Here is a 12,500-nt window from a genome sequence, read left to right on the forward strand (position 1 = left end):
GACTCAAGTCCGACTCAAGTTCGACTCAAGTCCGGCTCAAGTTCGACTCAAGTCCGACTCAAGTTCGACTCAAGTTTAGCTCAAGTCCGACTCAAGTCCGGCTCAAGTCCGGCTCAAGTCCGACTCAAGTCCGACTCAAGTCTGACTCAAGTCTGACTCAAGTCTGACTCAAGTCTGACTCAAGTTCGACTCAAGTTTAGCTCAAGTCCGACTCAAGTCCAACTCAAGTCTGACTCAAGTCCGACTCAAGTCTGACTCAAGTCTGACTCAAGTTCGACTCAAGTCCGGCTCAAGTCCGACTCAAGTCCGCCTCAAGTCCGACTCAAGTCTGACTCAAGTTTGACTCAAGTTTGACTCAAGTCCATCTCAAGTCCGACTCAAGTCTGACTCAAGTCTGACTCAAGTCCAACTCAAGTCTGACTCAAGTCTGACTCAAGTTCGACTCAAGTTTAGCTCAAGTCCGACTCAAGTCCAACTCAAGTCCGCCTCAAGTCCGACTCAAGTCTGACTCAAGTCCGGCTCAAGTCCGACTCAAGTCCGGCTCAAGTCCGACTCAAGTCTGACTCAAATTTGACTCAAGTTTGACTCAAGTTTGACTCAAGTCCAGCTCAAGTCCGACTCAAGTCCAGCTCAAGTCCTGCTCAAGTCCGACTCAAGTCTGACTCAAGTCCGACTCAAGTTTGACTCAAGTCTGACTCAAGTCCGACTCAAGTCTGACTCAAGTCCGACTCAAGTCTGACTCAAGTCCAACTCAAGTCTGACTCAAGTCTGACTCAAGTTCGACTCAAGTTTAGCTCAAGTCCGACTCAAGTCCAACTCAAGTCCGCCTCAAGTCCGACTCAAGTCTGACTCAAGTCCGCTCAAGTCCGACTCAAGTCCGGCTCAAGTCCGGCTCAAGTCCGACTCAAGTCTGACTCAAATTTGACTCAAGTTTGACTCAAGTTTGACTCAAGTCCAGCTCAAGTCCGACTCAAGTCCAGCTCAAGTCCTGCTCAAGTCCGACTCAAGTCTGACTCAAGTCCGACTCAAGTTTGACTCAAGTCTGACTCAAGTCCGACTCAAGTCTGACTCAAGTCCGACTCAAGTCTGACTCAAGTCCAGCTCAAGTTTGACTCAAGTCCAGCTCCAGGTTTTTAATCCAGTGTTCTGTCTTTAAACATGTTCTTATGTATTAAAGTATAAACACATTAATATAAATTAAACACATTAATATCAGAGTGATCTGTAAACAGAACATTATTCATGTCGCAGCTGTTTGATGAAACTCACCCAGAGAGGATCCAAACCACTGACACTGCACAGATCCTCCATCTCACCGACAACAACAACAACAACAACAACAACAACAACAACAACAACAACAACAGCCTCCTCCTCTTCTTCTTCTTCTGTTGTTTTATTCTTTTCTTCTTCTCTTCGTCTAAACTTGTTGTTCGATCTTCAGCTGAAAAGTTTCTGTCTGAGGAACAGAGAAGTGAGAAAACTCTCTATACACACACACACACACACACACACACACACACACACACACACACACACACACACACACACACACACACACACACACACACACACACACACACACACACACACACACACACACACACACACACACACACACACACACACACACACACACACACACACACACACACACATTTTTAAGGTGGACTGTGTTCTTCCCTGTCTCTTGTTCTTAAGGTGACGTTGTGATTCACACGTTCCGCCTTAAATCAAACTGACACTGTTCTGTTTTTCACACCAGAGCGATGGAGACGCGTCCAGGCCACGCCCCCTCAGGAGAGGACGCCATCTGAGAGGGCGTGGCCCTGAACACGTGGTCCCTAAGGGGGCCAACATGAGGTCTCAGAGCGCCAACACGAGGTCCCTGAGGGCGCCAACATGAGGTCCCTGAGGGCGCCAACACGAGGTCCCTGAGGGCGCCAACACGAGGTCCCTGAGGGCGCCAACATGAGGTCCCTGAGGGCGCCAACACGAGGTCCCTGAGGGCGCCAACACGAGGTCCCTGAGGGCGCCAACATGTGGTCCCTGAGGGCTCCAACATGTGGTCCTTGAGGGCGCCAACATGTGGTCCCTGAGGGCGCCAACACGAGGTCCCTGAGGGCGCCAACATGAGGTCCCTGAGGACGCCAACATGAGGTCCCTGAGGGCGCCAACACGAGGTCCCTGAGGGCGCCAACACGAGGTCCCTGAGGGCGCCAACATGTGGTCCCTGAGGGCGCCAACACGAGGTCCCTGAGGTCACCAACATGTGGTCCCTGAGGGCGCCAACATGAGGTCCCTGAGGGCGCCAACATGTGGTCCCTGAGGGCGCCAACATGAGGTCCCTGAGGGCGCCAACACGAGGTCCCTGAGGGCGCCAACATGTGGTCCCTGAGGACACCAACATGAGGTCCCTGAGGACACCAACATGTGGTCCCTGAGGGCTCCAACATGTGGTCCCTGAGGGCGCCAACATGAGGTCCCTGAGGGCGCCAACATGTGGTCCCTGAGGGCGCCAACATGAGGTCCCTGAGGGCGCCAACATGAGGTCCCTGAGGGCGCCAACATGTGGTCCCTGAGGGCGCCAACATGAGGTCCCTGAGGGCGCCAACACGAGGTCCCTGAGGGCGCCAACATGTGGTCCCTGAGGACACCAACATGAGGTCCCTGAGGGCGCCAACATGAGGTCCCTGAGGGCGCCAACATGAGGTCCCTGAGGGCGCCAACATGAGGTCCCTGAGGGCGCCAATGTGAGGTCCCTGAGGGCGCCAACATGAGGTCCCTGAGGGCGCCAGTAGGGGGCAGCTGGACTGAATGCAGGAGCAGGTCTGGGGTCTTGTGGGGTCTTGTCTGTGAGGTGAGGTGCGGTGTGTGAGCTGATCTGGGACCCTTGGGGTTCCTGGTCCTGGGGGGTCTGGGATCAGTCCTCATCAGTAAACACACAAACAAACATGGTGGAGGTCTTTGTTTTTATTCACAGCGTGAGGACGACGGCGTTCACGAGAAACAAACACGTCAAACAAAACATCATCGGACAGTCACATGACCGCCCACAGACAGTCACATGACCGCCCACAGACAGTCACATGACCGCCCACAGACAGTCACATGACCGCCCGCAGACAGTCACATGACCGCCCGCAGACAGTCACATGACCGCCCACAGACAGTCACATGACCGCCCACAGACAGTCACATGACCGCCCACAGACAGTCACATGACCGCCCACAGACAGTCACATGACCGCCCGCAGACAGTCACATGCCAATCACAGATCATCATCAGAGTGACATCAGCAGGTGGGCGGGGCCACCTGTTGGGGACCAATCAGGAGTGCTTTAGGATCCTTTGGTGCTTCGGATCATGGCCGACATCATCTTCCACTGATCTGGAGTCACCTGAAGAAGAATGATGATAATAATAAACAGCTGAGCGCATCAGTCAACTATAATAATAATAATAATTATATTTATATTATTAATATACTTAATAAACACGTGACAGAATCATATGAGTGTGATGATGATGATGTCACTCACTCTGCGCAGCTCGTTGAACTCTCCGGCCATCGACACATATTCTCCTCCATCGAACCGGACCACCTGCCAACAACACGGGCACAGTTAGACCAGAGACCAGGGACCAGGGACCAGGACCAGAGACCAGGGACCAGAGACCAGGCTGAGACCAGGGACCAGGGCTGAGACCAGAGACCAGGGCTGAGACCAGGGCTGAGACCAGTCTCAGTCTGGACTGACACCGGACTGAGACCAGTCTGAGACCGGTCTCAGACTGGTCTGAAGTCTGGTCTGGGGTCAGTCTGAAGTCTGGTCTTGGATCTGGTCTGGGGTCAGTCTGAGGTCTGGTCTTGGATCTGGTCTAGGGTCAGTCAGAGGTCTGGCCCTGGATCTGGTCTGGGGTCAGTCTGAGGTCTGGTCTTGGATCTGGTCTTGGGTCAGTCTGAGGTCTGGCCCTGGATCTGGTCTTGGGTCAGTCTGAGGTCTGGTCTGGGGTCAGTCTGAGGTCTGGTCTGGGGTCAGTCTGAGGTCTGGTCCTGGATCTGGTCTTGGGTCAGTCTGAGATCTGGTCTTGGGTCAGTCTGAGGTCTGGTCCTGGATCTGGTCTGGGGTCAGTCGGACTCACAGCTCCAGACATCCAGCTGGCGTAGTCGCTGCTCATGTACGCTGCCAGGTTGGCGATCTCCGCCGGCGTCCCGAGTCGACCCGTCGGGATCCGACCGATCATCCCCTTCTCAAAGGCTCCGGTCGGGTCCAGACGACTGAACGCCCCCTGACCACAGCAAACAAACAACAGGTAAACAACAAACAAATAACAGGTAAACAACAACAACAACAAACACAACAAACAGGTAAACAACAACAACAAACAGGTAAACAACAACAAACAGGTAAACAACAAAAACAAACACAACAAACACGTAAACAACAACAGGCGGGCGTACCTTGGTTCTGATTGGTCCGGGCTGGATGATGTTGAACCTGTGGCCGTAGCGCCCCCACTCCGCCGCCAGAGACCTGACACACACACACACACACACCAGTGTCACCATGGCAACCACAGAGCACAGTGGAGCGACATCAGTGGCTCAGTGAGGCCGATCAGATAACGGTAACGACAGCGTCTCGTACTCAGGAGAATACGGTAGCGACAGCGTCTCGTACTCAGGAGAATACGGTAACGACAGCGTCTCGTACTCAGGAGAATACGGTAACGACAGCGTCTCGTACTCAGGAGAATACGGTAACGACAGCGTCTCGTACTCAGGAGAATACGGTAACGACAGCGTCTCGTACTCAGGAGAATACGGTAACGACAGCGTCTCGTACTCAGGAGAATACGGTAACGACAGCGTCTCGTACTCAGGAGAATACGGTAACGACAGCGTCTCGTACTCAGGAGAATACGGTAGCGACAGCGTCTCACACTCAGGAGAATACGGTAACGACAGCGTCTCACACTCAGGAGAATACGGTAACGACAGCGTCTCGTACTCAGGAGAATACGGTAACGACAGCGTCTCGTACTCAGGAGAATACGGTAACGACAGCGTCTCACACTCAGGAGAATACGGTAACGACAGCGTCTCGTACTCAGGAGAATACGGTAACGACAGCGTCTCGTACTCAGGAGAATACGGTAACGTCAGCGTCTCGTACTCAGGAGAATACGGTAACGACAGCGTCTCGTACTCAGGAGAATACGGTAACGACAGCGTCTCGTACTCAGGAGAATACGGTAACGACAGCGTCTCGTACTCAGGAGAATACGGTAACGACAGCGTCTCGTACTCAGGAGAATACGGTAACGACAGCGTCTCGTACTCAGGAGAATACGGTAACGACAGCGTCTCGTACTCAGGAGAATACGGTAACGACAGCGTCTCGTACTCAGGAGAATACGGTAACGACAGCGTCTCGTACTCAGGAGAATACGGTAACGACAGCGTCTCGTACTCAGGAGAATACGGTAACGACAGCGTCTCGTACTCAGGAGAATACGGTAACGACAGCGTCTCGTACTCAGGAGAATACGGTAACGACAGCGTCTCGTACTCAGGAGAATACGGTAACGACAGCGTCTCGTACTCAGGAGAATACGGTAACGACAGCGTCTCGTACTCAGGAGAATACGGTAACGACAGCGTCTCGTACTCAGGAGAATACGGTAACGACAGCGTCTCGTACTCAGGAGAATACGGTAACGACAGCGTCTCGTACTCAGGAGAATACGGTAACGACAGCGTCTCGTACTCAGGAGAATACGGTAACGTCAGCGTCTCGTACTCAGGAGAATACGGTAACGACAGCGTCTCATACTCAGGAGAATACGGTAACGACAGCGTCTCGTACTCGGGAGAATACGGTAACGACAGCGTCTCATACTCGGGAGAATACGGTAACGACAGCGTCTCATACTCGGGAGAATACGGTAACGACAGCGTCTCGTACTCAGGAGAATACGGTAACGACAGCGCCTCATACTCAGGAGAATACGGTAACGACAGCGTCTCACACTCAGGAGAATGCGGTAACGACAGCGTCTCATACTCAGGAGAATACGGTAACGACAGCGTCTCATACTCGGGAGAATACGGTAACGACAGCGCCTCATACTCAGGAGAATACGGTAACGACAGCGTCTCGTACTCAGGAGAATACGGTAACGACAGCGTCTCGTACTCAGGAGAATACGGTAACGACAGCGTCTCACACTCAGGAGAATACGGTAACGACAGCGTCTCATACTCAGGAGAATACGGTAACGACAGCGTCTCACACTCAGGAGAATACGGTAACGTCAGCGTCTCGTACTCAGGAGAATACGGTAACGACAGCGTCTCATACTCAGGAGAATACGGTAACGACAGCGTCTCATACTCAGGAGAATACGGTAACGACAGCGTCTCATACTCAGGAGAATACGGTAACGACAGCGTCTCATACTCAGGAGAATACGGTAACGACAGCGTCTCACACTCAGGAGAATACGGTAACGACAGCGTCTCATACTCGGGAGAATACGGTAACGACAGCGTCTCACACTCAGGAGAATACGGTAACGACAGCGTCTCGTACTCAGGAGAATACGGTAACGACAGCGTCTCACACTCAGGAGAATACGGTAACGACAGCGTCTCGTACTCAGGAGAATACGGTAACGACAGCGTCTCACACTCAGGAGAATACGGTAACGACAGCGTCTCGTACTCAGGAGAATACGGTAACGACAGCGTCTCGTACTCAGGAGAATACGGTAACGACAGCGTCTCATACTCAGGAGAATACGGTAACGACAGCGTCTCACACTCAGGAGAATACGGTAACGACAGAGGTCAAAGGTCAGAGGTCAGTGGTCACAGGTCAGTGTTCACAGGTCAGAGGTCACAGGTCAGTGGTCACAGGTCAGTGGTCACAGGTCAGAGGTCAGAGTTCACAGGTCAGAGGTCACAGGTCAGAGGTCACAGGTCAGTGTTCACAGGTCAGTGTTCACAGGTCAGAGGTCACAGGTCAGTGTTCACAGGTCAGAGGTCACAGGTCAGAGGTCACAGGTCAGAGGTCACAGGTCACAGGTCAGTGTTCACAGGTCAGAGGTCACAGGTCAGTGTTCACAGGTCAGAGGTCACAGGTCAGAGGTCAGACGTCACAGGTCAGTGGTCACAGGTCAGAGGTCACAGGTCAGTGGTCAGAGGTCACAGGTCAGAGGTCACACTGACTTGTAGAGCGCCTCGACTCCGGCCTTCGCCGACGCACTCGGAACAACGAAACCAGACCCTGACTCAGCGTAGATGGTGGTGATGGCCAGGAAGGACGCACCTGGACAACAACAACAACAACAACAACAACAGACAATAAACAACAACAACAACAAACAATAAACAACAACAACAGACAATAAACAACAACAACAACAAACAACATCAACAACAATAAACAACAAACATCAACAGTCTCTACCCTCTCTGGTTCTGGTTCTGGCCCGGCCCCTCACCTCACCTCTCTGGCTCTGGCCCGGCCCCTCACCTCTCTGGTTCTGGCTCTGGCCCGGCCCCTCACCCCTCTGGTTCTGGCCCGGCCCCTCACCTCTCTGGTTCTGGATCAGCCTCTACCCTCTCTGGTTCTGGTTCTGGCCCGGCCCCTCACCCCTCCGGTTCTGGCCCGGCCCGGCCCCTCACCTCTCTGGTTCTGGCTCTGGCCCGGCCCCTCACCCCTCTGGTTCTGGCCCGGCCCCTCACCTCTCTGGTTCTGGCTCTGGCCCGGCCCCTCACCCCTCTGGTTCTGGCCCGGCCCGGCCCCTCACCCCTCTGGTTCTGGCCCGGCCCGGCCCCTCACCTCTCTGGTTCTGGCTCTGGCCCGGCCCCTCACCTCTCTGGTTCTGGCCCGGCCCGGCCCCTCACCTCTCTGGTTGTGGTTCTGGCCCGGCCCCTCACCTCTCTGGTTCTGGATCAGTCTCTACCCTCTCTGGTTGTGGTTCTGGCCCGGCCCCTCACCTCTCTGGCTCTGGCCCGGCCCCTCACCCCTCTGGTTCTGGCCCGGCCCGGCCCCTCACCTCTCTGGCTCTGGCCCGGCCCGGCCCCTCACCCCTCTGGTTCTGGCCCGGCCCGGCCCCTCACCTCTCTGGTTCTGGATCAGCCTCTTGCCCAGCTCCAGGGTGATGAAGGCGGTGCCGTTGAGCACGATGTCGGTGATGCTCTTCCAGCCGTTGGGGGACAGGTTTTCCGTCGGACACACGAAGTTCCCTGCGGCGTTGTTGATGATTATCTGGACCAATCAGGACACAGAAGCAGCGTGATGTCATCAAACAGCCGGGTCCAGGTTCTGGATCATTAACGGGTTCATTTGACTTCTGTCCTCCATTTTGTTTTTTAAGTCCCCGCCTCCTTCAGACGCCGCGCTGTGGACCGAGCTGCACAACTGCCCGCCTACGCCCCCTTTCTGACCAACCCAGACCTGGTTCTGGTTCTGGTTCAACTTGGGAACCTTCTCAGAACCTGTTTGGTTTTCCACAAACTAGAGAGCCGCGTCGTTACGTCACTGTACACGTCAGAGGTGTCCCCAGAAACGCTAACGCCCACAACAACGACAACTACAACAACAACGACAACAACAACGACGACGACACACTCGTTCTCGTCTTGAACCCAAAGATTGAATTCGTTTGAGATCAAAGAGAATTTTCTTAAATGTTTTGATTCTTATCAACACTGAATGTAAGAAGTTAATGTTAGCCTTTGTTGGAAGCTAATATGCCGGCCGGCTAGTGCTAACGTTAGCTAGCCTTACCTAGTGCTAACGTTAGCTCGCCTTACCTAGTGCTAACGTTAGCTAGCCTTACCTAGTGCTAACGTTAGCTAGCCTTACCTAGTGCTAACGTTAGCTAGCCTTACCTAGTGCTAACGTTAGCTCGCCTTACCTAGTGCTAACGTTAGCTAGCCTTACCTAGTGCTAACGTTAGCTCGCCTTACCTAGTGCTAACGTTAGCTAGCCTTACCTAGTGCTAACGTTAGCTAGCCTTACCTAGTGCTAACGTTAGCTCGCCTTACCTAGTGCTAACGTTAGCTAGCCTTACCTAGTGCTAACGTAAGCTAGCCTTACCTAGTGCTAACGTTAGCTAGCCTTACCTAGTGCTAACATTAGCTAGCCTTACCTAGTGCTAACGTTAGCTCGCCTTACCTAGTGCTAACGTTAGCTAGCCTTACCTAGTGCTAACGTTAGCTCGCCTTACCTAGTGCTAACGTTAGCTCACCTTACCTAGTGCTAACGTTAGCTAGCCTTACCTAGTGCTAACGTTAGCTAGCCTTACCTAGTGCTAACGTTAGCTCGCCTTACCTAGTGCTAACGTTAGCTCACCTTACCTAGTGCTAACGTTAGCTAGCCTTACCTAGCTCAGACTACCTGCCATGTATCGCACGGCACCAAAAATGAATGATCCATGTTCGTGTTTATCACATGTTTATGTTTGTTTGTTTGTTTGTGTTTATGTTTGTTTGTTTGTTTGGCTTCCTTTGTTGTTAACAGTTCTTTGTTTTTCTAAAGGAACTTTGAAAAAAACATTTAAACTTAAACCGTGTTTCTTATAAACACGTCTCGTCACGAAAAGTTGTTAAATTTGACAAAAAAAAAACAATAAAAATACACAAATTCTAAAATCCTCAGTCTGAGGCCGGGGTCCGTCAGCCAGATGGACGCACGCCCCTCCCCCCAGCGTCACATACATGCCCTTTTATGGTCAGAGGAAAGGAGGCTGAGTCAAAGTCTGACAGGTGGAGACTCCTGTATACAAAGACGGAGCTGACGGAGTCACCGCGGACATAATGACCCAGGAGCAACGCAAAAATCAACCCCATCACTCAGCGTTCTGACCAATCAGAGAGCAGCTCAGATCTACGCTACACTTCGGACCAATGAGTGAAGACTTTAGTGCGTTCTCACATCAGGAAGTCCCGTCAGAGCTTCCATCTGGTCCACACAGCTGGAGACCGCCGCCGGGTCTCTGACATCACACTGGACCGCGTGGACCTGAGACAGAAGGGGGGCAGGTTAGACCGGGTCAGACGGGGTCTGGTCCAGACGGGGTCTGGGTCAGTTCTAGTTCTGGTCCAGACGGGTTCTGGTTCTGGTCCCTTACCTTGTTCCCGGTCTGGCTGCTGATCTCCTCAGCTGTTTTCTGCAGGACGTCCAACTTCCTGCACAAACAGGAAACACACGGCGTGAACGGGCGCACGGTTAACGGCAGCTGATCTGTGTGTGTGTGTGTGTGTGTGTCCCTATGTGTGTCTCTGTGTGTGTGTGTGAGTAAGTGTGTGTGTGTGTTTGTGCCTGTCTGTTAGTGTGTGTGTGTGTGTGTCACTGTGTGTGTGTTTGTGTGTGTGTCACTGTGTGTGTGTGTGTGTGTGTGTGTGTGTGTGTGTGTGTTTGTGCGTGTCTGTTAGTGTGTGTGTGTGTGCAGTGACCTCTGACCTGCTGGCGATGACACACTGCGCCCCCAGCTGGGACATGGTGGTGGTCATGGCCCGGCCCAGGCCCGTCCCCCCTCCCGTGATGAACGCCACTCTGTTGCTGAAGCTTCCTGGCGGCAGCATGGCGCCTTCCACGGGCGGGAAGAACGACGCCTGAGGAGGAGGAGGAGCTCCGGGCTGCTGAGGGCGAGCCGGCGAGCTGTGGAGCCATGACTGAAGGAGAAGAGGAGGTCAGAGGGTCTGTGACATCACTCTGCACGCCCCCGGGCCGTCACTCTGCACGCCGCCGGGCTGTGACATCACTCTGCACACCGCCGGGTCGTGATGTCACTCTGCACGCCGCTGGGCTGTGACGTCACTCTGCACGCCGTGCAGAGTGACATCACTCCGGAGTGAGAACTATAAAATGTTTCTTATTTCGTTTGAAATGAAACCTCAGCACAGACGAGTCACACGACTGTTTATAACATTCAGAACAGAATCACACTTGTCCTAATTTCACTTCCTCACGTGTTTCTATTTTTACTTTATTTTTATTTATGGTCTTTTATCTTTATGCCTCAGTGTCTCATTAAGTATCTAAATTATCATATTAGAGAACAAAAATTAAAGTGTTTTCTTTACTGGAAGGAAAACTGACTTTTTTCAGGATTGAAGAATCTTTATTTATTTATTTTATCCCGAGGGAAATGATTTATGCAACAGTTTCAACACAAAGATGAAAGCATCAGAGAAACAATGAGCATAAAAACTTAAATTACATCAAAATAAAGCTAACGTAAAATAAATCAAACCATAACTAAATGTGACGGAGTGAAACAGACACTGTGGTTAAACGCAGGTTTATACATAAACAACAAGTTTAACAGCAGATTAAATAAAATAAGTACAAAGTAAAGAAGTGAAAACTTCTGTTTGGAGCAGAAACATCAAAGCTGCTCTGAACTCAAACACAAGAAGACTTTTTACACCGATGTAACACACTTATAATAATGTTAATAATAATAATAATTTAATAACCTGCACTGAAACTTCCGCGTCTGAATTTAAGCTTCACTGATAAAAAAAATGCTTTTACTGATTTTTTTTCTTGTGTTTTTCCAACACTTTCCTGAAAATGTGAATAATGTGACTTGAAAGTCTTTTTATTTATTATTTTTATGTATTTAAATATTTCCTGTGAAGAACTTTGAATCGTTTCTGAGCAGAAAGACTTTGATTTGAAATACTTTTATATTAAACTCGCAGCTGACGTCACAGCCGACCGTTAAACTCTTTATTTCATAAACATATAAAGTTATAAAATTATAAACTTTTAAACGTATAAAGTCATAAACTTGTTATTAAAGGTCATAAAGTTTCTCACTCTTTGAACCGAAGCTCTGAAAAGTTCCGCTCTCCTCCAAACAGCCGCCATCTTGTTTCCGCTCTGACCTCTGACCTCTGACAGCGCGGAGGCGGGTTATGACGTGATGACGTGATGACGTGTTACCGTAATGTCTCTACAGGCCGCACCGAAGCAAAAACAACCCGCTTATCTGCAGATTTCTCTCCACAAACAGTTAAATATGAATAAAATATAAACTAGCTAAATATATGAATACATTATAAATCACTTTAATATCGATTACTGACCGGATGTGCTTTTGAAACCAGGCCGACAGGACTCTTATTTTGAAGTGCTGCCTGTGAGCTCCGACAGTTACGGTAGTGGTTCCGGTGGTCCGACAGTGGGCGGGTCCAACCCTGCGGCTGAACCGTGTGCAAAAACACGTTAACTCCAGTGCTGCAGGACGGGATGGAGGACCCGGGACCCGAACCCGGACCCGGACCAGGACCCGGACCCGGGCCCGGACCAGGACCAGGACCAGGACCAGGACCAGGACCCGGACCGGGACCCGAGCTGGTCCTGGTCTTCAGCGGGAAACGGAAGTCCGGAAAAGACTACGTGACGGACCTGATCCACAACCGGTAAAGCCCCGTTATTCAACTTTATCTTTAACTTTACTACAGATTATT

The 12,500-nt window shown here is 51.4% G+C and overlaps 3 protein-coding genes across 3 annotated transcripts in view; 1 reads left to right on the forward strand and 2 right to left on the reverse strand.

Annotated features, from left to right (window-relative positions):
• The window catches only part of LOC310950048 (multidrug resistance-associated protein 1-like), a gene marked incomplete at its 5' end in the record, with an annotated part of 46,157 nt that extends 43,223 nt beyond the window's left edge, over positions 1 to 2,934 (reverse strand). Inside the window, 2 exon segments of the mRNA XM_083917712.1 lie at positions 1,763 to 2,394; positions 2,478 to 2,934. Of these exon segments, the coding sequence (XP_083773838.1) occupies positions 1,763 to 2,394; positions 2,478 to 2,934 (1,089 nt within the window).
• Positions 2,935 to 2,957: 23 nt separating this feature from the next.
• Positions 2,958 to 11,953, reverse strand: decr1 (2,4-dienoyl CoA reductase 1, mitochondrial). Its single transcript, XM_083918342.1, has 10 exons — positions 11,848 to 11,953; positions 10,483 to 10,694; positions 10,151 to 10,208; positions 9,955 to 10,041; positions 8,136 to 8,283; positions 7,239 to 7,338; positions 4,467 to 4,539; positions 4,148 to 4,294; positions 3,544 to 3,606; positions 2,958 to 3,402 (listed from the first exon to the last, which is right to left on the reverse strand). Exons 1-10 carry the CDS (start codon positions 11,896 to 11,898, stop codon positions 3,343 to 3,345), a joined length of 999 nt encoding a protein of 332 aa, XP_083774468.1. The 5' UTR covers positions 11,899 to 11,953; the 3' UTR covers positions 2,958 to 3,342.
• A 292-nt stretch (positions 11,954 to 12,245) lies between these two features.
• pmvk (phosphomevalonate kinase) overlaps positions 12,246 to 12,500 on the forward strand; it is a 5,332-nt gene continuing 5,077 nt past the window's right edge. Inside the window, exon 1 of the mRNA XM_083918345.1 lies at positions 12,246 to 12,452. Coding sequence (XP_083774471.1) covers positions 12,280 to 12,452 — 173 coding nt within the window. The 5' untranslated portion in view covers positions 12,246 to 12,279. The remainder of the gene's footprint in view (positions 12,453 to 12,500) is intronic.

This window comes from Echiichthys vipera (genome assembly GCF_963691815.1).
Source record: "Echiichthys vipera genome assembly, chromosome: 8".
In the NCBI taxonomy this organism is placed as follows: domain Eukaryota; kingdom Metazoa; phylum Chordata; class Actinopteri; order Perciformes; family Trachinidae; genus Echiichthys; species Echiichthys vipera.

What these genes read in the sequence shown, in the direction of transcription:
- decr1 (XM_083918342.1), bottom strand. Translation starts at nt 11,898, where the DNA reads ATGGCGGCTGTTTGGAGGAGAGCGGAACTTTTCAGAGCTTCGGTTCAA. An exon ending in CTCTGACGGGACTTCCTGAT is followed by an intron (nt 8,284 to 9,954) that starts GTGAGAACGCAC and finishes TGATTGGTCCAG; the next exon opens with ATAATCATCAACAACGCCGC. An exon ending in GCTGATCCAGAACCAGAGAG is followed by an intron (nt 7,339 to 8,135) that starts GTGAGGGGCCGG and finishes GTTGTTGTCCAG; the next exon opens with GTGCGTCCTTCCTGGCCATC.